At 62.7% G+C, this 25,406-nt stretch overlaps 1 protein-coding gene across 1 annotated transcript in view; it reads right to left on the bottom strand.

The window, feature by feature from the left end:
* Nucleotides 1-25,406, bottom strand: part of SPTBN5 (spectrin beta, non-erythrocytic 5) — a 45,299-nt gene that overhangs the window by 5,683 nt on the left and 14,210 nt on the right. The window contains exons 14-57 of the mRNA XM_078079145.1: nt 25,274-25,404; nt 24,811-25,050; nt 24,206-24,505; nt 22,980-23,220; nt 22,686-22,825; nt 22,405-22,504; nt 21,499-21,669; nt 20,828-20,983; nt 20,172-20,386; nt 19,592-19,769; nt 19,170-19,370; nt 18,833-18,949; nt 17,682-17,839; nt 17,151-17,286; nt 16,767-16,912; nt 15,894-16,008; nt 15,677-15,787; nt 15,282-15,461; nt 14,242-14,448; nt 13,912-14,061; nt 13,655-13,759; nt 13,088-13,255; nt 12,436-12,585; nt 12,123-12,314; nt 11,808-11,903; nt 10,230-10,345; nt 10,031-10,145; nt 9,136-9,249; nt 8,852-8,973; nt 8,434-8,596; nt 8,040-8,228; nt 7,707-7,784; nt 6,901-7,073; nt 5,151-5,241; nt 4,858-5,004; nt 4,115-4,252; nt 3,779-4,035; nt 3,409-3,595; nt 2,976-3,188; nt 2,305-2,501; nt 1,983-2,181; nt 1,503-1,697; nt 470-625; nt 24-241 (exon numbers count right to left, since the gene is read on the bottom strand). Coding sequence (XP_077935271.1) covers nt 24-241; nt 470-625; nt 1,503-1,697; nt 1,983-2,181; nt 2,305-2,501; nt 2,976-3,188; nt 3,409-3,595; nt 3,779-4,035; nt 4,115-4,252; nt 4,858-5,004; nt 5,151-5,241; nt 6,901-7,073; nt 7,707-7,784; nt 8,040-8,228; nt 8,434-8,596; nt 8,852-8,973; nt 9,136-9,249; nt 10,031-10,145; nt 10,230-10,345; nt 11,808-11,903; nt 12,123-12,314; nt 12,436-12,585; nt 13,088-13,255; nt 13,655-13,759; nt 13,912-14,061; nt 14,242-14,448; nt 15,282-15,461; nt 15,677-15,787; nt 15,894-16,008; nt 16,767-16,912; nt 17,151-17,286; nt 17,682-17,839; nt 18,833-18,949; nt 19,170-19,370; nt 19,592-19,769; nt 20,172-20,386; nt 20,828-20,983; nt 21,499-21,669; nt 22,405-22,504; nt 22,686-22,825; nt 22,980-23,220; nt 24,206-24,505; nt 24,811-25,050; nt 25,274-25,404 — 7,172 coding nt within the window. The remainder of the gene's footprint in view (nt 1-23; nt 242-469; nt 626-1,502; nt 1,698-1,982; nt 2,182-2,304; nt 2,502-2,975; nt 3,189-3,408; nt 3,596-3,778; nt 4,036-4,114; nt 4,253-4,857; nt 5,005-5,150; nt 5,242-6,900; nt 7,074-7,706; nt 7,785-8,039; nt 8,229-8,433; nt 8,597-8,851; nt 8,974-9,135; nt 9,250-10,030; nt 10,146-10,229; nt 10,346-11,807; nt 11,904-12,122; nt 12,315-12,435; nt 12,586-13,087; nt 13,256-13,654; nt 13,760-13,911; nt 14,062-14,241; nt 14,449-15,281; nt 15,462-15,676; nt 15,788-15,893; nt 16,009-16,766; nt 16,913-17,150; nt 17,287-17,681; nt 17,840-18,832; nt 18,950-19,169; nt 19,371-19,591; nt 19,770-20,171; nt 20,387-20,827; nt 20,984-21,498; nt 21,670-22,404; nt 22,505-22,685; nt 22,826-22,979; nt 23,221-24,205; nt 24,506-24,810; nt 25,051-25,273; nt 25,405-25,406) is intronic.

Here is a 25,406-nt window from a genome sequence, read left to right as displayed (position 1 = left end):
TACCAGGGCGGGATGCCACCTACAGCAGTTCCCGACAGCGGCCGAGGAAGGCCTGGCCCCGGGCCGCGTGCTCCAGCTGCCGGCCCCGCTCCCGGGCCTTCTCATCCAGGGTGGCCCAGGCCTCCTCCACCCTGGCCAGCTGCTGGCACAGGCCCTCCCGGGCCACGGGGTGTAGCTGGCCCAGTCGGCAGGCCTCCATCCGCACCCGGGCCACCTCCTTCTCCACAGCTGCCAGGTCCCGCTGCCACCAGAATACCCGATCAGGCCTCACGCCCCACAACCTGATGCACGCCCCTCATTCCGGGAGCACCCGGTCCTCTCTGGGGGGCTCCTGTTTCCCAGAATTTCCCAAGCCAACTCCACTCTGTTCCGCAACCTGGGCAAGCACTCCCAGGCTAGGAGGGCCTTCCCTTCTCCCCTCTGGGGAGCCCTACCCCCGACCTGCAGGGAGACTGGGGGGCACCCTCACCTCCAGGCACCTGTGCTGTTGCTGCAAGGTCTGCACTGAGGACGAGCTGTGGTCACAGATGTCTCTCACCATCAGGGTGGCCTTCTCCTGCATCCAGCCCTGGAGCTCGGCCACTGTCTGCTCAAAGCCACGGACCTCCCGGGCTGTGGCCAGGCTCTGGGAGAGGGGGGAGGGCCTGCTCTGGGCTGAGCTCATTCTTAGGGTCCTTTCTCCCTGGAGACATGGCCTCGTGGACCACCTCCTTTTAAATAACGAAGACCACGGGGCTCAGTGACTCGTTCATGACCACCAGGTACAGAGAATGTCCTAGATGTGGCAGGTGCTCAATGAGTGTGTGATGTTACTGATGAGGGGGTAAGGCCTCAGAGGGCCTTCTGTGACAAGAGGGCCTTTGGTGTACAAATCACGAGAAAGGCAGAAATGGAGGCTCTGAGGCAGCGGGGGATGGGTCCACGTGAGGGAGGAGTTTGGTTTCTGGAAAGACTGGCTAGGACGGGAGGGCCAGCTCAGGAGGCTGCCCAGGCTGTTGGGGGCTTGGGGAGCAGCCTGCTTTTATAGAAACCAGCAGCTACGGCTGAGAACACAGGTCGGGGAGCAACATGGAGCCCACCCACGCAGGGCATGGAGCTTTGAAGAGGGAGGGGGCGCAGTGAAGGAGCCAGTTAAGTACGCGTGGTTGAGGAGAGATCAACACAGTGTGTATCTTCAAACCTGAGGCCTGTATTTAGGGGAGGTTTCGAGGGGTTTGGAAGCTGGCCAGACCTGCCTTCTGTTTCTCCCAGGTGTGAACTGCCGGCAGGAAAGCAAACTGGTGGAGAGGGCTGGGGTGGGGTAGAGGTGCAAGATTTCGAGAGTCCCCATCTGCTTAGTGCTGGGAAGCAGAGGCAGCCACCTCCGTCCGCACACGCATACCCACCCGTGCTCATACTCACTCGCACGCTCACCCTGGTGGGCCTGCTCGTCCCTGACCCAGGCAGAAGGCACGGGTGCTCCTGCCCCGTGGCTGCCCCTGGCCTGGCCTGGGCGCACTTACCTGGCTGCGAGCTTTTATTGCCCCGTCCAGCCTCTCCCAAGCGGCCTCGATGCGACTCCTCTGCGCCTGAATCTGGGGGGAGCACCTGGGGGCCGTCCGTTCCAGGGAGGCCGCCAGCTCCCTCAGGGCCTGCACCTTGGCCTGCCCCAGGCTCTGAACTTCCTTTCTGAAAGCATCAAACTTCTCTTCCAGCACCTGCGGGGATAGAGGGCCAGGGAGGGTCACTCCGGAGGTGGTGTCCAGCAGCTCTTGCAGCTCGCGAAGGGCCTGGCAGCATCTGACAGTCCCCTCATCCATACTGGATGAGGCGGGAGCGGACGTCGCCCGGCTCTGGCTCTAGGACCATGGGGATCCGCCCAGAGCCCACCTTCTTCCCTTCAGCTCACGCCCTCGCCTCCCTCTTGCCCAAAGGCACACACCTCCCTTGCCCTGGGTCAGCCTCCATCCACTCTGCCACAGGTTCGCTCGGGAGAGACTCACCTTGACGGCCTCCAGGTCCCGCCCGAGGTCCTGGGACTCAGCCGTGGCCACCCTGCTGGCCAGCCAGGTTTCGAGGAGCAGGGCCTCCCGTTCCAACTGGTGGCACTGCAGCTGTTCCCGCAGGCCTTGCCCCCTGCCTTCTGCCCTCTGCAGCAGCCCTGAATGGGCCTCCCTCAGCGCCCGCATCCGGCCCAGCGCCCTGGTGCCGTGGCAAGGAGGACACCCCGCTGAAGCCCTTCTTCTCTAGGCCGGAGCGGCCTCGCGTGCCTCGGAAGGGAGAGCCCTCCCTGCGCCTCCCTGCGTGCGCCTGGCTCCCACCCACCTTTCCGGGTTCTGCCTGCTCTCCAGGAGGGCCGCCGTCTGCTGCAGCCTCTCAATTCGCGTGCTGAACGCCTCTAGGTCTCTCCTGGTGGCCTCCAGCCGCCGCAGAGAGGCGCGCGTGGCCTCGGCACTCTGGCCCACATCCTTGACGTCCAGGGCACAGCCCCGTTCTTCCAGCCAGGACTCTGCCTCCAGGAGCTGGGGTGGCAGAGAGGAGAGTCCTCCCTGGGTGAGGGCCTCTAGGGCTCCCAGCCTGGAGTGCACGGCCTCGAGGTTTGGAGCCGCGATTCGCACCCTGGCTGCACCCTGGAAGCGCCGAGAGTTCTGACGCTCCCTGTGCCTGGCCCTCACCCCTAAAGATTCTGATCTGGTCTGGAATGGAATGGGAGTATCTGCATTTCTTAAAGGTTCCAGGTCATTCTGATGAAAAGCAATGACGGAGAACCACCAGTTTAGAAGAAACAACACAACAAAATAACACCGAACCCAGGGAGGGGCCCGCGCTCTGGGTGCCATGCAGAAGGAAGAGCTCAGGGCGGGGGGCGGGGGGGGGGGGCAGAAGGCCACTTACTGGAGGGAACAGGAGACGCACAGAGAGCCTAGGCCCCGCTCACACTCTGGGTTTCCTCGCGCCCAGCCCCTGCCCCTCCGCGCTCCGCCTCAGCCCCTCACCTCCGTCAGGAACTGCTGGGCCTCCTGAGCCTGCTGTAGCTGCAGCCGCCTCCGCGCGGCCTCTGCCCGCAGGCAGCCCACGGCGCTCTCCAGCTGCTGCACCCGGGCGGCCACGGCACCAGCTGCCAAGGGCCCGGCCTGCGCCAGCTTGCGTCCCGCGGCCACCACGGCCTGGGTCAGAGCCTCGTGGCTACTCAGCTCACTCTCCAGGTTCTGCGGAGTCGGAGGAAGACTTTCCTCAGGGGACCCCAGTGTCGTGCAGGAAGCCTTACAGGATCCCACGGATTTGCCCCCAAAGAGTTCCCTGTCCTTATGGGCAACGAAGAACCCAGGGTGCCCCCCAAGCCCCCCAGAGGCGCAGAGCTCCCAGCACCACTGGCTGACTGAGGCTTGTGCTCGATCTGAGGTTCGGGGTGCAGGGGCGAGCCCACACCTGGTGCTTCTCTTGCAGGTGTCGCACGGTGCTCAGGCTCTGCCCGCAGTCCTGGGCGGTAGCCAGAGGCAGCTTCTCCTGCACCCACGCCATCTCTTCGTCAACATCCCTGAAGAACTGCAAGAGCAGGTTCCGGGCCTCCAGGGCAGCTCTGCGCTCCTGCAGGGGCTCCTGCAGGCTCTCAAACCTGCAACGGTGGAGGGTGGGGACGGGGCAGGCAGGGACCACGGCCATCAGTGTTGGGGCCAGACGGTGACCCAGCGCTCGCCCACTCAGTGCCCCCCACCGTGGGGGTAGGGGACAGCCCGGAGGAGACAAGCTGGAGGGCAGGGAGGAAGGGGGCGGGCGGGATGCACAGGGGCAGCTCTACCTCCGAAGCAGCTGCTGGGCCTGGTCTTCCACGTCTTGGGCGAGGCAGCGGCCTTCCCCTGTAAGGACCCGGGCCTGGTCCAGCAGCCACCATGCCCGCCTGGCCTGCCCGTCCACGGCGGCCTCCAGCTCCCCCAGTGCCCCCAGGAGCCCGTCCAGCCCAGACTGGTCCGGGTCCCCGATGGGGGCGCTCAGCTCGACCTCCACAGGCTCCAGCCAGCTCTCTAGTTCCTCCACGCTCTGCCGGAGATGCAGGGCCTGGGGCAGAATGGGAGGTGGGCACAAGGGGGAGAGGCCCAGCGCCCCCTCCAGCTGCTCCGTGGCGCACAGAGCCCACCTTGCAAGCCTCTCGCAGAGCAGCTGCCTCCCTCCGGTTCTTGGCCCACAGCTCGTCCCAGAGCTCTCCCAGCTCCCGCAGCCGCTCCCGGACGCTCTCTGAGGCCGGGTGGCCCTCCTGCAGCAGCCTCTGGCCCTCCTACAGCCACACGGGGCACACCGCAGGGACTTAGGACTGCTGGTGCCAGGGGGCCTGTGCTGGCTCCACCCCCAGCCTGTGTGCTCGCTGTGTGTCCCGGGGCAAATTCTTGAACCTCTCAGAGCTCATTTTCCTTATCCATAGAATGGAGAGAACAATGGTTATTTTGTTTAAATGAGATAAAACATCAAACATTTTTAGCAGGACACTTTATACTAGACGGAGCCAGCCTGGGGCCAGGACCTGCCCTTCGTAGGTGGGAGAGGGTAAATTTAAAAGATGCTACACTTTGGCTCCTTTACCCACAGGACCGCTCACTGTGGCCTTCGCCGTCCCCTAATGTCTCTCCTAGACGGCTTTAAAAACTATCCCGTCAAAACATGATCTTTAGGATTCTTGAAAAGGCCCTATGTTTTGGAGAGGGTGCTGTAGGAAAGCTACTGTTTGTCGCTACCCTTGGGTGCTCAGCATGATGCCTGTCTACAGAAAGCACTCGATGAATGTCGGCCATCTGTGACTCTGGATGAGAGCCCTCGCCAGGGCTCTGCGGGCTCTCCCCCTGCTCTCTGGCCTGCAGGCCCTTCCCACGGCCCTCAGGGCCTCACCATCTGCAGCCTTTGTTGGTGGTGGACACTTGCGTCTAGCTCGGCCTGGAGACTCTGCTGCTTCCACAAGTGGGCCTGCAGCACAGCGGGGTCCCTCCAGCCCTCTTCCAGAGCCACCGACTTCTTCTCCCTCAGCCACGTGGCCACCTGCACATACGCGGAGGACCAGGCTCTGCTGCCTTGGGCTCTCCCCTTCCCCCAAACCTCTGGGCTGCCCCAAGGAAGGGGGGCCTCTCCCCGGAGCAGCTCCTTCCCCACCACAACCACTACCCACCCCCCAACCCAAGGGGAACCTCAGAGGAATCCTGCAGGAAAGTCTGCAGCTGCCGGAGCTCCTCCAGCTGGCGGCGACGGGTGCCGGCTCGCTCTACCAGGGCCTCTTTCCTGCCAGAAGGAGGGTGTCATGGGCCCTCAGGTCCCCTCCCCGGACCTGGAGCTGCTCCAGGGCTGTGTGCGCATGCCCTCCCCATGGCCCTTCTCCTGGACCAGGATGCCTGGAATCTGGGGTTCCCTTTGAAATGGAGAGACCCTCTACTCCCCCTCTTCACTAAGTCCTCATTCCCAGTATGTCACAGTGTGACCGTATTTGAAGACAGGGTTTTAAAGAATTAAGTTAAAATGAGCTCCTCAGGGCGCCCCCTAACCCGCTACGTCAGGTGTCACACACACAGGGACAACCCTGTGAAGCGAGAGGAGGATGGCTGTCTGCAAGCCAAGGAGAGGGGCCTCAGGACAGACCACCCGGCCAATGTCTGGATGGAGGACTTCCGGCCTCCAGCATGGAGAGGACATACGTCTCCGGCGTTGAAGCCGCCCGTCTGTGGGGTTTGGTCGGGGCCGCCCTAGCCAACTAGTACAGTGTCCAAACCACCGTCTGGATCCTGCACTGCTATTAGGAAGAACTTTGAGCGGGTCCCCACCCAAATGTTATGTATTTGTGTGTGTGTCTACTGATTTATATATGCGTGTACCGCTCTCTGTACCAATGTATCATATTCATTGCCGTAGACACAGAAGGAGTAATTAGGCACGTGATCTAAAAAATAAATAGGAACAGATGTCTAACTCTGCCCGCATCCGTATAGTCTCCACGCCGGTGTTGAGTGGAAACTCTTGTCTCCCTCCGCTGGGGCTACCAAAGGGTGTGGGGGCTGGAGATGGTGCGAGGCTTGATGAAATGTGTACCCCTCCCCCCGCAGAGGATGCCGGAAGCCCAAAGGGAGGGGTCAGGGTGGCACTGTCCCGGGGGGCAGTCAGGCCTGCCAGAAACCACCTAAGGTGATTGGGGGTCACGAGAGGAGGGTGCTGACAGAGACCAGCAAACCAACATCTGTCATCTGTCAATCAAAGACCTCCTGGTAGCCACGTGGGGTCCCACGTGCAAGGAGTAGGAGTGAACGGCCCAGCCCTACCCTTGCCGGAGTGTCTGCACGCGGACTGACAAGCACTGCGGACCCCAGTGGGCTCTCTGGGAAAGACAGAGACACCCGCCAGTCTGAGATCCGGCTTTTGGCCAACTCTGCCTTGCTCTAAAAGTCTGAGAAGCTGGATGAGGTGGCTGAACCAGATGGGCTTTTATGAGGAAAAAACGCAGAGCCTGGCGTCTCGTAAGCCGTGCCAGGTTCATTTAAACGAGCGTGAGAAATGTGCCAACCTGCCTGAGTGGCGGGCACCATGCTGAGACATCAGGGTACCTTCTCAATCCTCCCCACTACCCTAAGAGGCAGGCATTGTTACCCATCCCCCGCCCCCATAGACCCGAGACTCTGTGAGGCATTTCCCCTTAGTCCCACCATGAGGGGGCAGCACAGGAACTCAGGACACCGTGGCCCTGGAGGCCAAGGACACTTAGCCACTGTGCTTCCATGAGGTCGCCCCTCCTTCAGTTTCCCGGGACACGCTTCTTGGTAAAACTCCCTTTTATCTCCCCGGGTGGCCACATGCTGGGCTGGGCAGGAGTGCTGGGGCCTTGGCATTCACCTCAGCCCCTGGAAAAGGCTGGTGAACTTGGCCCTCCCGCCCATGGCCCAGAGCCAGACATACCTCAGGAGCATGGCCTGGCACCGACTCAGGGCACCCTGGGCCTCGGGGTGCCCACCCCGGTGCAGGCTGCGGGCCGCGGCCTCCAGCGCACTGATCTTTTCAGCCTGAGCCTCCAGGCCCCGCTCCAGCACCTTGTGCTTCTGCAGGAGGGTCTCCACGGTGGCCAAAGAGTCCTGGCAGGAGCAGGGAAGCCGCTCCTGTCCACAGGGCTGCCCCTCCCGTCCCAAGCTGCCTGCTCACCGACGGCCACGTCACCCAACGCTCACCCACATGGTGAGTGCTCTGCCCAAACCTGTCCCCTTGATTTCTCAAGGCTGCGTTTGGCTTTAGGGTAGTGATCCTCAGCCAGGGAAGGTACTGGGGATAAGGGTCAGTGTCAGATTCTTCAGGGCAGTTGGAGCTTTTACACCTAACAGGAAGACCCCCTCCTCTGCACTCCGGTAAGACCGTGTCAGCACAGGACAAGCTAGCCCCCGAGTTTTCTGAGGTCTCCCCTGAGTCAGGCTTGCCTGCCACAGGGGTTCAGACAGTGGCTGGAAGAACAAACCTCAGTGGAGGGAAGTGAAGAGGGCAGAGGTGAGAAGTTGTGGGAAGGAGGCAAGAGTGGGTCAAAGGGCCTGCGCTTACCCTCTAAGCTCCCAGGACATTCCCTGTGGGGCCGAGCCCCCGGTGCACAAGGACTGCAAACATGGACGGGTGAAGACTTCGATGACTCATGTGGTAGAGGGTGGGGGGGCCCCCCCCTTGGCCTGGGGAGCTCAGGCAGCACTGGTCGCTGCTTTGGTAAAACCCGTGTCGGCACCTACCCCCGGACCCCCGCTAGCGGGGCAGGCCTCCTGGCTGCAGAGCCAGCTTTCCATCTGCTCCATAGAACTCAGAACCAGCTGTCAAGAAAGGAAAAGGCAAAAGGAAGTGAGCAGAGGGTCCTGTTGCTGGAGGTGGAGTGACCCTGTTGGTGCCCCGAGGAGAAATCAGGGACCAAGACCCTGGCGCAAAAGAACGATCGCACAGCCGGCAGGCTTGCTGCGGGTGAGCTGAGCGCCGGGCGGTGGGCAAACCCCCGGAATAGCGGCCTCTCTGGGCTTGGCTCCAACCAGGGGACGGTGGGGTTAGGTGGGGGCAGGATGGAGGCTGCCTACCTGGAGCTCCAAGGCCTGCTGCAGCTGGAGCTGGTGCTCCTGCCAAGCCCCCTCCAGGCTGCTCAGCTCCCGGTCTAAATCAGCCAGGGCCTGGCGGAGGTCGGGGGTAGATGGGCGGCCGGCGGCAAGCAGTCGCTGCCCAGTGCTTCGGGCCAGGCCGATGCTGTCTGTCCGGGAGTCCAGCTCGGCCTGTCGCAAGACTGGCCTCAGATCCCCGAGTCTGGGGCTCCCTCCGTGCGAGAGAGGAGGCGCGAGGCGGGAGCACAGCGGAGTGGGTGGGATGCAAGAGGAGAAAGGCAGAGGCAGGTGAGGGAGAAAGGACCCAAGAGAAAGGTGGGATCACCGGTCGGGACAGGGCAGAGACGAGGTGAGGTCCCAGGGTCCCGGCCCTCACCTTGAGCTCCTGGTGCTCCTCCAGCCTGTGCTGGGCCTCGGCCGGGCTGCGCGGGGTGCTTCGGCCCTCCATCTCCACCCGCAGCCCCCGGGCCCAGACCGCCAAGTGCCGCAGCTTGGCCTGCAGTTTCTGAGCTTCGTGTAAGGCATCCAGTGACTCCCCCCTGCCCACAGGTTCATCAGCTAGCCCTGGGGCCTCTGAGCCCCTCTTTCCCTCACACCCACACCAGTGCTCTCCATCCCCGAATCCCCTTAGCCAGAGAAGGGCCCATGGGCTGGGAATTCATAGGGGGACAATGCCAATGGTTATTTGAAGGACGGATAAAGGCTCTCAGGGGAGACGAGGGTCTAGGGGAAGGGGAGAGACAGAGAAGCTACGGGGACTAAGTCTGTGAGGAAAGAGGCCCAGGGGTTCGTACCGCTTCTGGGCCCCCCTCCAGAGCTGCCACCAACTGTCCATCACCTCCCGCTGCTTGCGGCTGAGGCTGTGGGCTGTCCTAGGGCTTCTCTGGCAGACGCGGCCCACCGCCTGCTCTAGGGACTGTGGGGGAAAGCCAGGCTCAGGGGCTGTAGTCAGGGGAGCCCTGGCTGCAGGAGGCCCCCAGTCTCCGGGTGTACTGCTGACCGCAGTCTACCGGCTCCCGGGGTCTCAAAGCCCTCCTGCCCTGTGTGCCTGAGCCGCGTCCCACAGAGGAGGACACACCTCCACCCGGGCCTGGAGGAGGCCCATTTCTTGCTCCAACTCCTTGTGTTTCCAGATCAGCCTCTGCACGCTCTCCAGATCTTTCCCATAGTCCGGGGCCTGGACCAGGGCGGCCTGGGAAGGAATACGTTACTGGCTTTGCCTTCGGCCCCACTGCCCCCTCACTGAGGGGTCACCGGCCACGGGGTTTCTGTGTGAGAAGCAAGTACCCCACCTGACCCCCTTCCCCACGCCCTCCGCTGGCCCCAGGCCCCTTCCTTCAGTGAAGGAGGACGATTCCCAGGAGAGACCAGGGGATGGATTTCCCTCCGACCCAGTCATCTCTGTGCTGCCTCCACACACCGTGTCTCATCGGTCTCTCATTCCTTTGGGGGGAAACTGAGCATGGACAGACAGCCAGGCCTGGCTGGCTCAGGCGGGGAGCAGAGGAGTAAGAAGAGTGAGGCAAGAGCCCCTTGCACGCCCAGAACAGAGCACCATCTGTGTCGCACGGGACTTCCTGGGGGGGCAGACAACTTCTTCACTGCCCCCCTCCGCCAGCGTGTAGCCCATGTTTCTCTGTGGTTGCTGACGCGCTCCGGGGAGACGCTCCTGCACGCTCTGGGCTTGCTCAGGGACGTCAGAGGGAAGAGTGTGAGGGGGACCTGTGCTCTGGCCTCTTGACCCGCAGTGTTTCTAGAAGCCAGGTGGGCCAGCCACCAAGCCTGTAATGGGGTCTTCTGGGGCCCAGAGTTGATATCCCGAGAGCCCCTGGCAGACCCCTCTCCCCAGCCCTGAAGGACCCCAGCAGCATCTACCGCCAGGACGCCAGCTGAAGAGGCGAGGGGGGCCGGGGCGGGACACACAGGAAACTCTGGGTGAGCGCACCGCCTGGCTGCTAGGTCTTGCTGCTTACCTTCTCCCTTATCCGCCCCGCGAGGTCATCCAGATCTCGGGACAACGTATGTATCTCCAGGGCCCCTTCCAGCTGCAGCTGGTACCAGAGTAGGTTGCCATGGAAGCTCTCCCATCTGCCAAGGAAGGTGTAAGGCTGAGTCGGAGGTGGCCCTCCAGCCCCCTCTCCTGGCCCCACTGCCTTCCACTCTGGGACTGGCCTGCTATTCAGCTGCTGTCGCCGCTGGTGGATGGTCCTGACTTGCTCAGGGTCCAGGTTCTCGAGCTTCAGGGACAAGTCATTGACGCCCCTGATGTGGGTGTCATTCACTGTGTCCTGCAGGGGGGGGGAGCGGGGGGGGACAGTGAGGGCAGCGGCATCACCCACCCCGAGCAGTCACAGCACGTGGGGGGTCTGCCCGGGCCCAAGAGAGGTGAGGGGCAGGGCGTTGGGGGAACAGAGGCAGCCGCACCCCCGGCTGGGCGCAGTGAGCTAGATGCCCTAGCGGCCTGCAGCCCCCGCGTGTCTGAGCCTAGGAAACACGTTCCTCGGTCAGAACCCGGCAGGCGATGATTAACAGAAGCTTTAAAGTTAAATTGCTCAGGAAAGCAGTTGGTAAGAAAGCAAGAGTAAGAATTGAGAATAAGAATTGATAAAAGCAAAGCAAATGGTGGAATGAAATGGTTAGCTTGGGTCTCCTGGTGTCGGAGTGTCTGCACCCCTACGAGTCCTGGGCTGGGGCTGCTTAGTGAGAGGGGCTTACGGGTCCATGGGGCGGGGGTCCCCGGCAGTGGGAGGGAGCGCAGGGGTCCTGCCCCCAGCAAGAGCAGCTTGTACTGGTGGAGCCGCTTAAAATTCCCAAAGTGCTTCCGAGGAAGGGTCTCGTACGAGCTGGGCAGGGAAGGGGGTTTCTCTCCTCGTACAGACGCCAGAGCAGAGTCAGAGGCCACCATGGCTGATGCGTGGCCGGGCTGGGATCCGAGCCCCGCTCCGTGAGCCTCTCTGGCGCTCCTCCTACCGCAGCGCCTGGCACCGAGGCTGTGAACTCCACTAGCAAGGGGGAGCTGGGGGCGAGCACCGCGGCCTCGTACAAACCGTACGTGCTGACGCCGGAGGGGGGACGGGAGCGTGTTTGGTCTCTAACACCTGGCTATGACTACATTTGTCCTATTTCTTTCGTCTAGAGCACATAAGAGAAAGAGATTTGGGGGGTGCGTGTGGTGAGGAGGAGCCGAGAGGCTGAACGGGGCTTATGGGTAGTTGCAGTTTACCGCTGGATTATCCACTCCAGCCAGGCAGACGTGCATTCTTTTTTAAAATTTTGAAATAATTACAGATACACAGGAAATTGCAAAAGTAGTATGGAGAAGCCCCACGTACCCTCCCCCCAGGTCTCCCTGAGGTAAAATCTTCTATAACTGGGGCACAAAGTGGAAACCAGGAAATGGACATTATAACTACGAACCCGACTACAGGCTTTATTCGGAGTGTGTCTGTTTCTGCATGCGTGCATCTGTGTGTGGGGCGTACAGTTCTCTGCAGTTTTATCACAGGTATAGACTCGTGTAGCCACCACCTCATGTCCTTGCTCCCTTACCTAAGAGGCAGGCGTTATCCCCATTTTAAAGATGGAGAAACTACGGCTTGGCGAGATGAGGGGGCCTGCCTGAGCACATGCAGATAGTAAGCATGGAGCTGTGGCTGGAGCCCTCCCCTGACCCATGCTGGGTCACTACTCGAGTGGTATGTCCCCCGTGGGGACACGGTGACTGACCTCTCCCCCACAGGGCCCCCTTACCCGGGCCCAGACTCCGGGGAGCTTGCGGAGCCGCCTGCGGAGCTGCACACAGTGCTCAAGGTCCTGGCCCAGGTCGCCCAGGTTCACCAGCGCCTCCTGCGGAGGCCGAGGGGTGAGGGTCTGGGGGCAGTGCTCTGAGGCCCAGCACCAGGGCACCCAGCCCCCGGAGTGGTGCTGGGGCAGGGGGCGGCTTTGGGAACTTCCTGCGGGGGCTCCCGCCTGTCAGGGAGCTGGGGAGCTGCAGGCCCGTCCTTGCCCCCATCTCTCAGCCCGGCAGGCCCACCCCAGCTCTGCCCCCGCCCGGCTGCCTCTCACCCTCTCCTGGATCCAGGCCTCTGCGAAGTCAGCTCTCTGCAGAAACTCCAGGAAGTTCCATCTGTCCTCCAGGCCCTGGCCCCGGAGAGCCACCGCCTGCCTCAGCTTCCGCCAGTGTTCCTGCAGCACCTGCAGCCTCCGGGAGACCTCTCCTGCCCGAGGGTGGCTCTGGGCCAGGAGAGCCTCGCCGTCCTGGGAGACCGGACACCCGGAGATCTTGCCTGTCGCCCCACGCCCTGCCTGAGACCTTTCCCCTTGGCCACCTGAGAGCCCACACTTTGGGGTAGGACTGGGGCCGAGGGCCTGGCTTTACCTTGGTGACAGAGGTTATGAACTTCTCGTGGGCCTGGACCTCAGCCTCGAAGGCCTGGTGTTTTCCCAAGAGCCTCAACTTATCTTTCAGGTCCACAGGAGGGATTGGCTCTTTCAGCTGCTGGACTCGCTCCTCGATCCAGTCCTGGGCCTGGTGGGGGTGGGGACATGAATCCCATGATGCCGGTGCTGCTTCAGTCCACAGAGATGTCCCACACGCTCACTGTCAGCTGCGCCCAGGGAGTGGACTGCTGGCCCCCAGGGCTGGGCGAGGCAGTGCCGGGCAGATGCAATCCAGTGCTTCTAGCCCAGCCGGCCCCCGGCCCCAGGGAAGGGCTGGGCAGGGCCTCTGGAGGGGAGGCTGGCCTGCTCCCAGGCCCAGATACTTGGCTCCCTCCCTCTGCCTCCCTGCCTCTCTCTGGCCTAGCCTTCACAGGCTCAGGAAGCAACAAGGTCTCTGCTCACAGTGTCTTTGAATCAAATGTTCTGGGTCCCAGCAAGGCCTCTGGGAAAGCCATTGAACCTTCCAGACTTCAGTGTCCTCATCACAGGGATGTGGTGAGGCCTGAAGGAGCCTGTGAAGGTGAAGGTCATCTGTGCACTATAAAATGTTGCCCAAGAGGAAGGCACAGGGTTGGGGGTGGCCCTCTGACCTGGGTCACGGCCCTGGTGAAGCCAGTCATCAGCAGAGAGGCATGCAAGGCTTGTCCCCGGCTCTCTGCCAGCTCCTTCACTCGAGCCCGATGCTCTAGCACTGTGTGGAGCCGATCCTGCACGTTGGGGCCCCCAAGTGTCTTCGCCTGCTCACACAGAGCTGCCTCCTGCGGGGGAGGGTTGGGGGCTCAGTCTACTGTTCTCCCACACTGGGAGGCTGGCCCAACGGGAAGCCCTTCCCTCAGCCCGCCATGGCCCAGGGCTGGCTGGTCCTCCCAGCAAGCCAGAACCAAACTCACAGCTCCCCTGTGACCATGTCATGTGGAGCCAAATGGCTCTGGTATCCCCACAGTGTGGCTCTCTTCTTGAACCATACATCTCCCTCTGCTCAGTCAGCCCCAACCAGGCACCCCTATTCCCATAGGCTGTCCCTGTACATCAACATTACCTGTGGGTCACCAAGCACTCTATGTCCCCCATTCAAAACTCTCCAAAGTTTCTAGACTCCGCCCTCTCCCCCCCACCCCCGATTTCTGAGCATGCCCAGTTCTCTCTGAGCCTCTTACCTTCTCATCTTGGGCAGTCAGAACTTTCTGGAAAATCTTGTGTTTGCGGATCAAGTGCTCTACCTCTTCCACTGAGTTCCCCAGGGCACTGGTTTTCAGGGAGACCTGGATCAGCCCACGGAGAAGTCAAAGAGGCCATCAGGGACTGTCCAGACAGCTGGGCCTCCCCACCCCCATTTGCAGCCATGTGGGCCTCCCATCAGGGATAAAGAAGGGGGAGCACGGGAAGCATGAGTTGTGGGGCGAGGGGGACCTGCCTCCTGGGCTGTGAGGATCTGGTCCAGGTGGCCACACTTTCTGAGGAAGAGCTGCTCCCGGTGCATGGCCTGCAGCTTCTCTTCCTTCTGCTTCCAGGCCTGGAACACCTGCTCCCGCTCATCCTGCAGGGCTCGCAGGCCTTCCTGGACCTGGGGACGGGCATGTGGGGAGCCCGCACTGGGGAGAGCCGCACGGACAAGATGGAAGCCGATCCTGAGGGAAGCCCCTGACGAGAGGCCAGCAGGGCACAGCGGGGCAGGGCGTGGGGTGATCGGGCTCAGACGAGGTCAGGGCAGGCTGGGGGGGGGGCACCGGACAAGGGGGCCCACCTCCTTGCTGGGTGTCCCTACAGCCAGAAGCGCCTGCTGGCCCAGCTGGGAGGCCCTCTGGTGCAGCTCCTCCCGGGCCTCCAGCTCTGCCCGAAGCTGCCGGTGGGCGCTGAGCAGCGTTAGAAGGCCACTGCCGGGCTCCTGGGAGTTCTCCTCTTCCTGCAGCTCCTGCCACACGGCAGCCACCCAGGAGGTGTAGTCCTGCACCTGGGTCCCCAGGAGACGGAGGGAGAGAGCTGGGTGAGGGCTGGGCTGGGCGGCAGAGAACGGGGTTCTGAGGCCAGACTACAGCCTGCCCACGTCCACTCGCACAGCCGAGTAGCTGTCCCAGGTCAGAGCCTCCGCTGAGGCTCACAGGGCCTTTTGTCACCGGGTTCCTCTGAAGTCATCCAACCTAATCCTTCCAGGTCCACGAAATGTCCACATTTGCCACCTCCTCATCACCCTCACAGAGACTCCTCACCCTTTGCTTTTGGTGCCCGTCCTGCTTAGAAGCTCCTTCTCCTCCCTTCCAAGTCTTCCCAGCTCACCTGCTCTTCAAGGGCCAAGGCCTTGTTTGCCTCACGAAGGCTTCCCGGACACCATGACACCTCACTGCTCACCTTGTCCTCGGGATTTCTACTTTAATACTTACAAACTGTCTTCTGATTTGTGTTCACAGTGTTCGAGCTGGAGGGGCCTCGGATCCTTGTCCAAACACCTCATTACAGAGGTGAGCAAGGTCAGTAGCACAGTGTGTATGAAGGAGGTACTCACAAACAGAGGGCGGCAACTAAGGCTCCGTGCCTTGCTCGCGCTCATGCTACTAGAAAGTAGCCGAGGAGGATCCCTCAGCTCAAGGCCCCGTGCTCAGTGCTCGGACCGGCCAGACAGACAGCCAGACAGCCAGCCAGACGTACCCACAGTCTTCTAACTCATGTCCGCACTGGGTTTCCCTCCAGAGCAGGAGGGCCTCAGTAGTACACCACACACATGGTAACGCGCACACGCACGCGCACGCGCACGCACACGCACACCGCCCGAGAGGAAGGAGCCCCCACCGCTCGGTGGAAACGGGCCAGGAGGCACGCCCGCTCCAGCTGGGTCCTGCGCCGCGCAGAGCATAGCTTCAGGGCCTCCCAGGCCCGCACCAGAGTCTGCTGCCTCTGCCGCACGGCGTGGGCCTGGGGCCCCGGCCCCAGCTTCTGTACTGCGCTCGCGGCCTCTAGCAGTTCCTGCAGCTGGGGGCAGGTGGAGTATAGGGAGGGAAGGGTCACGTCCTCCTAGAGGCTGAAGGGCCTGCCCATCCCACAGAACCCCCTCGAGCCATGCCCTGCCACGCACAGTAGGCCCAGCTGGAGGCCCTGCGGGAGGATGGGAAACCCAGAGGAAGAGATGGACAGGCCTGAGGGGGCCTGTAGGGGCCCGGGTGGGAGAGGCAGCCAGACCGGCTCACCTGCCGCCCAGTGCCCACGAGCTCATGCTCCAGCTCCTCGTGTCTCCTCAGCTGGGCCTCCAGCCCACGCAGGTCTGGGGCCACCTCACTGGGGAGGCCTGTGGCTTTCTCCTGAGGAGAGGAGATGGCCAAGGCCGTCAGAAATAGAGGGTCGGGCACTGAGCCTGGGGTGGATCCACTTCTAGAAAGAACCCCCTTCCTCCCCTTGGGCTCGTACCTGGACCTGCATGAGGGCTTCCAACAGATCTCTGTGTACTCTGAGGGTGACCTCGGCGTCTTGGAGCAGGTGGCCTTGGGCCTGGGTCAGCTCCCACAGCTCCGACCAGGCAGCCCTGTCCCCGGGGAATGTGGAAGACCAATGGGAGGTGAGCCATTGGCCCTGCAGCCCATTCCACCCTTGGCTAGTCTTGTCAGCCCTCCCCCTCTCTGGGCTGCATCCAGGACTGGCCCAAAGCTCCCCTTCTGAACCCCCTTTCCTGCCTCAGGGCCTGCCTGGAGCCTTTCCAGCTTCACCATGAATTCAGTCCTTCGCCGCTATCATGCTCAGACCCTGATTTCTATGCTTTGTGGTCCATCTTCCATCTTGTGTATTCGTCTCAATTGTCAATCAGATTATGAATGTTCAAGGGCAGAAGTCACATCTTTTCTCCATTCCTCATGTACTCAGCCAACTCTCACGGAGCTTCTAGGGCTTCCACCAGGCCAGGCTCCATGCCAGGGGTCATGGACAAGTCAGACCTGGCCTCAGAGCCCGCAGGCTGGGGTTGGGGCCGGGAGGGACCCACGCCAGCCAGGTGGCAGCTAGGCAGTTCCTTCCCCAAGTCCTGGGAGCCAGGGGTTTGGAAAAGTGTCCCCGGGGGTCCGGGCAGGACTCCCTGACCTGCAAACCCAGCTCTGCCTCCCTTCCAGGCCGCGGTCACCAGGGCCTGGCTCAGCCTCCCTGGGACCCGCGCCCTCTCTAGAATCCTCGCGGGCAGGCAGAGCCAGCGTGGCCCTCAGAGCAGCCTACCCTCTCTTAACACCCCAGGAGCTGTCTGCACCGCTCGCTCCCCCAAACCTGCACCCCCAGCCTAGCCCACTGGGCACTCACTGCAGGTCCTGTTGCCTCTGCCGGGCATCGGGGGCGGCCCTGTGCCCGAGCTCCAGCAGGCTCTCTACCAGTGGCAGGCAGGCTGCCACCCACCGGCCGCCCAGCTCCACGTGGTGCTGGAACCTTGCGAACTTGGTGCGGAGGTGCTGAGGAGAAGAGGGGAGTGGGTGACGGAGCGGCCCCCCGCTGGTGAGGCTGCAGGCGCCTCCTGACCGTCTGGGCAATGACAGGTGGGACAGCCACGTGCCTGCACACCTCCTCAGAAGGCCTGTCCTCGGCCAGCGCTCCTGACTCCCATGGCCCCCTTCTCCACAGCCCTGCAGGCCAGCCCGCTGCCCCCAGCCTTGCACCGGAGGGTGTCCGCCCAGCCCCAGCCCTTCTCACCAGGATGTGCGCATGGTCTTCTCCGAGGCTCTCCGCTGGCCCGGCCTCCAGCTTCTGGCTAGCCAGCCAGCTCTGCAGCTCCTCAGCCTCCCCCATGAACTCATGCAGCTGAAGAGTCCCCTCCAGCTCCCGGCCCCTGGGGGGACAGCCCGTGGTTCCCACCTGCACGCTCCCCTGGGGACAGCTGGCCCAGCGGAAGGGGGGAACCTGAAGGAGCTTATTCGTGGTCTCTGTGCAAGCCTGTGGCTCTGGATTCGGGGAGAAGTAAAGCCGAGAGGGCCAGTGCAGGGCAGCGGGTGCATATGCAGGGAAGAAACGAGAGCTGGGAGCTGGGGGCAGGGGGCTGAGCTCCTGCCCAGCGGGCCTGGTTGCGGACTTGATGGAAGGAGGTGAGTGACACCCAGCAAGGACTCCTCTGACACATCTCTGTGGGCCTGGGGCCATGGTTTCCTTCCAACTCAGGGTCATAGTATGGGCACAGTCAACCGTGGCTAGGCCCCCCGTACCCAGAGTGGGTGCAGTGGCCCTTACCGTGTGGCTGCCCACTCCCGCAGTGCTTGCAGCTGCTCCCGGAGCCTCTCCCGGATCACGGCCAGCGGCTCAGCGGCCCCGGGGCCAGCGAGCTTTTGCGCCCTCTGGTCAAGCTTCTCCAGGGAGCCCCGATAGAGAGGCAGTTCCTGCTGTAGGAGCTGCCAGAACACATGCACCCAGGCCGGGCGCACACTGGGTGGCTCCTTCATCTACCCACCCATCCATTCAGCCACAGATCCTCAGACCCATCCATCCACTCATCTACCCACCATTCATCCCCAACCCATCTCTCCAGCCATGCACCCATCTCCCACCTCCCCGATACTGATGGAGTTCTTACTGTTCCATAAAAGTGAGGACATAGGGGTGCCCTCAGAGGGCTCATTATTTAGTAAGGGAGTGTAAGTGAGGCCAAGGGGGGAGGGCACGGGAGGCACTGCACTAGATCCCAACAATACAGTAGACCGCGACAGCCGGGGCCAAGTGAGCTGCCCAGGATGTCTGGGACACCGAAGTGCCACAAGGGCATGGCTCTAGGCACGCCCTGTAGGAACGGCTGAGAAACCCATGCCCAGGCAAGAGGACGCTTCAGTGCCAGCCGGAACCAGGGCTGCTGTGGGGTCCAGGGCTGTGGGGTCCTGAGAGTCCGAGTCCAGGAAGGAGGAGGGTGCTCCAGGCCTCCCTCCCTTTAACCAGGGGGATGCTTGTGGGGGGAGGTAGGTTTCAGGAGGGCATTTGGTTAACTCAAAGGGTGACATTCAAAGTGTGGGAGGAAGAACCCTGTGGAAGATGTGGGGAGGGTTAGAACAGGTGACCCCAAGAGGGGAGAAGGTGCTGGGGCAAGAGAGGAAGAAAGCAGAGAAATCCCAAGGCTGCAGAGGTGTAAACTGGTCAGTGTAAACTGGTCCAAGAAGGGGGGCAGGAATTCTTCAAAGGGCTGTCTCTGAAGAAGGGGAGCACTGGGGATGGGCAGGGGGCCTTGCCGGACTTGGTGGGCTGGCAGGAAAGGAGCTGGCCATATCTTCAGGGAGAAACAGCAGGGCTCTGTGCCTCTGGGAAGGAGGATGTGCCCTCTGCGAGCGTGACAGCCCTCTCCGTGGCTCATCATCACCCCGGTGCAGACCGTGTGGAGGCTGCCCAGGACATGGTACCTGGTGCTTCCCAATGAGCCTGATGGTGGCTGCCTCGTCTTCACCACAGTCCTGACTGCTCACCAGGGCCTGCTTCTCCTTCACCCAGTCCTCCAGCTCCGACGCAGCCAGCAAACACTGCCAGGAATGAGGCCACCTCACCCTGATGATGTCAGATGGGACCTTCCACCACCCCTCGGGGACATCATGCTAGGCTCTCCAACAGCCCGAGCGCAGAGGATTCTGTGCCTACTGGGGACTAGCCAGCTCCCGGGCCAGGGTTCTCACAACTGACGCGCCCCCTGAGAGGCCAGCTCCCGTAGACTCACAGCGTGTCCCGGGTGCTCCCCACTCCTACCTGCTGGAGAGCGACAGCCTGCTGCAGCCACCGGGCCTGCGCCTCACACGTCCGCTCCAGCTCTGCCCAGCGGCCCTCCAGCTTCTGGCACTGCTCCAGGATGCGGGGTGCTTGGGGGTGCCCCGAGGCTGCAAGGCTCCGTCCGGAGCCCAGAACCTGCTGCACCTGTCCCTGGTGGGCTTTCACCTCTGCCCGGAGCTCCTGCCATAGAACAGGATGACAGGCCGTCACCTCCGGGTTCCCTTAGTCACAGGGGGCCTGGAACAGAGCCGTGGATGTGGCTCCGGGCTCCACTGGGGCAAAACTCCTGGGCAGGGAATAACTGGGGGCAGAGACTTGGAAATCGGGACACCCTGACTGGTGATATTCTAAGGTCTAGGAATGGGAGGTCAAGGATCCTGGAAGGAAAAGGGGGCCGCTACCTCGTGCTTGCGGCGAAGGCTCTGGGCACCGCTGGCGCATGGGGCGGAGCCGGCACTGGGCATGTGCTCAGCCACCCAAGTGAGCTCCAGGTTGCTCACTTGGTAGAACTGATACAGCTCCACTGAGGCCTGCAGCTGTAGGCGCCGGGCGGCCAGATGTCCCTGCAGGCACTCGAACCTGGGGGGAGGCAGAAGAGATGGCGGATGGTGGGAATGGCGGTGGAGGGGGGCAGACAAGGCCCTCAGGGCTTTCCACAACCCAGCCAGGGACCCACGAGGAACAAAGCAGAGGATGGGCGAAAGCCTCATCTGACAACAGGGAGGCAGCTGGAGAGGGCCCAGGGCCCAACCCTTCGCCCAGATGACCTGCTTGACTTCAGACTGTGGGGTACTGAGGATGCCAAGTTGGGGTCTCTGGCCTTCCTAACGCAGGAATGACCCTCCTTGTAAGGGAAGGAGATTTGGACAACCTCAAGTCCTGTAGATGCCACTGCTGGGCTCACGGGGTGAAACCGTCCTCATGTTCACATGGTGGGGGGTGGCACAGAGTGGGGTGAAGATGGAGCAAGCCGGTGGGTACCTCTGTAGGCACTTTTGGGTCTTCTCCACGATGGTCTGGGAAGTGAGCCCCTGGCGGGCCTGGGACACAAGGACAGCCATCTTGCCGGCCAGGGCCTGGCTCTCGCTTCCCAGTTGGCCATGCCACCTCTGGAGGCCCCGGCTCGAGCCCAGGTCCTGCCCGGCTTCTGCGCTCTGCAGGGCCCCGTCCAGCTGCTCCATCTTCTCCTCGGCAGCCTGGGGAGAGTGCAGGGCTCTGCGCTGGGCTCTGTGGCATAGGCTCGCAAGTCCTTGGACTCCGAGACCACACCGCCTGCAGCTTACCAGATTCACCGAGGACCTGCTCGGGACCCCGGACCCCCCGTCGTCCACCTCCCCCCTGCCCCCGCACCCGGAGCCTCATGAACACTCCCGTCCCCTCATGCTTCTTCCTCCACAGGGATTCCGGTTGTGCTGACTACACCCTGGGCACGCAGGGGACTAACTGGCAAAACCGGGCTCCCCCTGCCAGAAGCTAGAGGCCTCTAAAGACTGCAGGACTTCCCAGGGCTACTCCAGAGTTAGCAGAATACCCCAGACTCCTCCCCACCCCTTCCTGTCCTGCTCGTTCCCCCCACCCCCAGCCTGGCCCAGCGCAGCCTCAGTCTCCCTCCTGCGCCCTGCCCCTCTTCGGCAGACCTGCAGCAGCCCCAGAAGCTGTCTAGCCTGCCGGAGCCGGTCCCCCTGCTCGGCCAGCTTGTGCTTCAGCTCTTCCCACGTGCTACTCAGGCACTGGAGGCTGGCCTGCACGTCTTCCCGGGCTCGGGGCCTGTCGCTCAACAGCTGTCTCCCCACCTGGAGCGGACACAGAGGCCGAGGGAATTTTGTTGAGTTGCTGGTACCATGAGGGGCCACGGCAGGCGGGACCCAGGTGGCAGAGGCGGCGGGGGCAGGGGCGGGTAGTTGGCTACAGGTTGCATTCTCCAGGCTGCAAGGGCTCAGGCATTTCCCGCAGCCCCAAATCTGTGGGCAGAGGCGGGCGGGCTTTCCGCCGATGCTCCCAGTCGAGCAGGGTGAGCGCGTGTCGGATCGGTAGGGAAGTCTTGGTTCAGGTGGAGGTGGCAGCACCGGAGCTGCCCGGAGAGCTGGGGTGGCGTGGGGGGGAGAGACGATGGAGGCGTTCTGGGCTGGTTTGGGCACCAAGACAGAGGGGTACCCAGCTGAGTGGGGGAGGAATCTGGGGGATCCTAATTCCGCAGTAACTGAGAATGAGCCTTCCTTCGGTGAATTTGCTCCATGGAAACAGGCCATCCATCTGGGCTCGGTATTTGAAGAGGAAAAGGCCCTGCACCCCTGTCCGGCGCCCCCACCTGCCGCAGGCCCTCCACGTGCCCGTAGGTGGCCAGCAGCTCGCGCTCAGCTGCTTCGTGCCGCTTGAGTTGCTGCAGGATGTTGCTGGGCTCTCGGGAAGGCTCATCCGCTGCCCTCAGCCCCTTCTCCTCTATCCACAGCACCAGCTCCGCCACATCCTGCTTCCATTTCTGCCCAAGAACCAGGAGAGAATGGGTCTCATGACCAGGGGTGAGGGCTGTTGCATGAACCTCTAGAGAGAGGGGTCTCACGGACCTCCACGGGAAAGCGCAGGACCCAGCGTGCCAGGTGGGGCCTGGGTTACTGCTCGCAAGTGGGGGCAGGGAAGCTGAGACGGGGAGGGAAAGGTTTCCCCTCACGGTAGGAGGCGGCCCGGGGAGGGATGGCCTGGGCCCCATGGTGCCCTGGGCCCAGAGAACAAGAGCACTCGGGCAGTTCCCACTACTCAGCCCACCTCAGATCATGTACGGCCATTTCTCTCCTAATAGGCTTATGCTGCAGGAGGCCTGTAGACTGACCCAGCTCTGAGCCCCTGTGGGGGCTGAAAAAATATGTGACAGAGCCGAGGTCTGCAGCGGGTGCCCGTGGCGCACGCATGGGCCTAGACTGTGGCCAGAAATGATGGGCAAGGGGAGTCGGCAGACGAGGGAGGGCAAGGGGGTTTATCAGGACTTTGGGTCCAGTGCCGCCTCCGAACAGTGTGGCCTCAGCCTGTTCTCCTCATCTGGAAAAATCAGAGCCATAATGCGGGTCTCACAAGAGGGGCCATGAGGGTCAGTGACAGAACACGTGGGAAAGTGCTTTGCAAACTGTAGAAGGCTCTGCACGGCGCACAAGGGTTAGCGCAGCCGCGGCCTCCTAGGCACTCCTCTGGGGGGGACCTCGGGCACCGGGGCCGGCCTCACCTGGAGCCGGAGGGAAGCCAGCAGCTGCCTCCTCCTCTGCTCACTCCTCTCCTGGACCCTGGTCCACTGTACCTGGATGCTCTGCAGCCGCTCTCGGACCCTGGAGGCCAGATGGAGAGGGGGAGGGCTGGGGGGGGCTCCACTCCACCCAAGGCCCACCGCAGCCCAGGGTGTGCCCCGCTGCGCCCTGCCCCCCACACCCCCTCCCAGCCTCCAGGCCGCAGGCCTTGCAGGCCGGGAAAGAAAGGTGGCAGGTGCTGTGCACACGGGCCTTGACTCACTTGTGCGCAGCAGGGTGTTGGCTCGGGGCCAGCTTCTCGCCACGTGCCCGCAGAGCCTCTGCTCGACGGCCAAGGACACCCAGGAGCCACCCAAACTCCTGGTGCTGCTGCAGCAGGCTCTGGGCCTCCCCTACATCGTCCTGGGGGTGCAGAGACCCGGGGTCATGCTTGGGACGATGGGGTCAGCACCATCTTGTCCACCGCTGGCCCCAGGGCCACCAGGCCCCCCCCCCCGACTTCAAAGCTCCCCCCAGTGATGGGGAAGCCCTGCAGCCCCGTATCCCTGGCGCCTACCCCAAGCTTGTCCTGCTGCAGGAAGGCCTCGTGGCTGGCACAGGTGGCAGCAAAACCATCTACGTCTCTGCCAAATCTCTGCAGCTCCAGTCCCTGCTGCAGCCGCTGCTGTTGCCGCTCCCAGGCAGCCTGCAGGCCCCCGCCTCGCTGGCTCAGGAGCCTCAGGGCACGGGCCACCTCTTGGGAGTCTGGGGAGTCCAAGGCGGAGATGGCCTGGCCCTGGGCCTCCAGCTGCTGCAGCCTGTCCAGGATGACAGGCAGAAGGTCAAACCCCGTCGGCTCCCCTCCTCCCCCTTCTGCCCCTCTCCCTTGATCATTCATTTCAGAGCTCCGATAGAGGGGGAACTGGCGGGGGAGTCTGAGGATGGTAGCCCCAGTGGTTCACCTGTCCCCTGGAGCAGCTGCGCCCGGGCGCACCGGTGATGTGCAGAACGTACCGGGCCTAGCACACTCCTTAGGTCTCAGTAGCGGCCCTGCTCCCTGTCCTGTCACACCCTTGTTCCAGGCCACCATTCTACTGGCTATGCCCAGGCAAGGAGAAGGGTCCCTCAAACCGCATCCGTGCCACCGCATGCTCATGAGCATTAGAAAGGGTGCCTCTCAGCCAGTTGAGCACACGGGCACACAGCTTGGGGACAGGTGACACCTTTGTGTGGGTTAGAAAAGGCTCCACTTCCTCTGAGGTGAGGCAGCCCTGAATCATTAGGAGAGTCCGGAAGCAGAGGATGGGATGGATTGAGTGCCCACTTGGTTACCTTCGGGCTCCCCTACGTGGGCACAGCCTGTGGACTGCGCGTGGTGACCCTGCCTGCCTGACAGACCTGTGCCGTCATCCCTGCAGGATGAGAGGTCCAGCCATCCTGAGGAGGAGCCATCTGACTCCAGGAGCCTGTGGGGTCTGCATTATCTGGAATGCCTTGGGAGGCTAGGCTGCCCTGACTGAAAGCAATCCATCAGGCTCACCTGGATGGAATATGGCCAAGCCTGCACTGGACAGAACCTTCCAGGAAGCTCAGATTCTGCCCTGCATCCCAACCCCCCCTCCCTGAAGTATGCAGGATGCCTGACCAGTTCTTGGTTACATCCCCCTCCTTAAAACCTGCTGGACACTAGCCTGGGCTACTATCCTGGGTGACACTCTGCTTCCTGCCTCTCCCTCTCTGGTGGCCTGTCCCCACAGGCCTTAGCCAGCCCGAAGCCCGCCCTGTCTGCCCTCCCATCCTGACCTCTCCTGCTGCAGCTGGATCTCCTCCAGCAGGTCTCTGTGCTCCATCAGCAGCCGCTGGGCCGAGGCCACATCCGAGGCCACATCCGCTGCCTTCGCCTCGCTGCGCAGCTGAGCCCAGACACCTTCCGCCCACAGCAGCAGATGCTGACTCTCCCGCAGGAAGCTCCGCCGCGCCCGCGCTTCGGCCTGGGCCCTGGCCTGTCGGGCCACATGCTGCTGTCCCCGCTCCAGCAGCCCCTGCAGCGGCTCCACCTGTTCTTGCAGGGACCGGCTCTCTGTGGGGTCCGACTCCTCCGCTCTGGGAGATGGGGTCCACCGCCTCGTCAGTGCGCTGCCCCGGGGCCTGGGGTCCAGGCTTGGATTCCCCAGGGGAAGGGGTGGCGATTCCGCACTCCCATCTCCCCCTCCCCTAGGGGCAGCAAGCCTGTGTGGCTCGCCCTTTCCTCGGAGCATTTCCTCATGCTCTTCCCCCACCTGCGCCCCTGCCCTTCAGACAGCACATCCTGCCCATCCTCCAACTTCTGGCCCAACCTCATTCCACAACCCTGCTCAGTCCTCCCCTGCCTCCCAGGGCCCCATCACCGTGCCAAACCCAGGCTGTACTTCATGGCCGCCCTTTGCAGGTACTGGACGCTGCTCTCCAGCGTTAGCATCTTCTGCTGGGCCAGTTGCAGGGCGTGGTGGCTGTCCTCTGACTGCCCCAGCTCTAGGGTTTCCAGCTGGAGTATCAGGTCTTGCAGTTGGACCTGTGTGGATCCACACTCGTGCAGAAAACTGCACACACCTGTGATGCGTACCAGCTGCGTTTCCTTCTCTTTCTTCAGGGCTTCCAGCTGCCCCCACCTGAGCGGAGGGAGCAGGGATGTCTCCAGCACAGGGACATCCCCATCCATCCTAGGGCCTTGGCCAGGGCCTCACAAAATAGCTGCTACCAGGCTGGCCGTCCCCACACCCTCTCCTGTCTCTGACATGCCCAGTGTTTGCTCTTGGCATCTGCGGAGGTGGGTAAGCAGGCATGCAGGCCTGGGAACTGCATTCAGCCCATCCTGCACTCCCTCATTCTTACCTCTGGCTCAGTTCCTCCTGCTGTTGCTGGATTTTGGGGGTATCTTCAGGATATCTCTGCTTCAGCTGCTCCGCATTGCTGCTGACCTCAGCCCACCAGCCCCTTCCCACAGCCAGAGCAGTGAGGAAGTTCT

Source organism: Halichoerus grypus, chromosome 8 (assembly GCF_964656455.1).
Source record: "Halichoerus grypus chromosome 8, mHalGry1.hap1.1, whole genome shotgun sequence".
Classification (NCBI taxonomy): Eukaryota; Metazoa; Chordata; class Mammalia; order Carnivora; family Phocidae; genus Halichoerus; species Halichoerus grypus.
The sequence above is the reverse complement of the archived record's forward strand: the minus strand, read 5'-3'. Positions and strand labels throughout refer to the sequence as shown.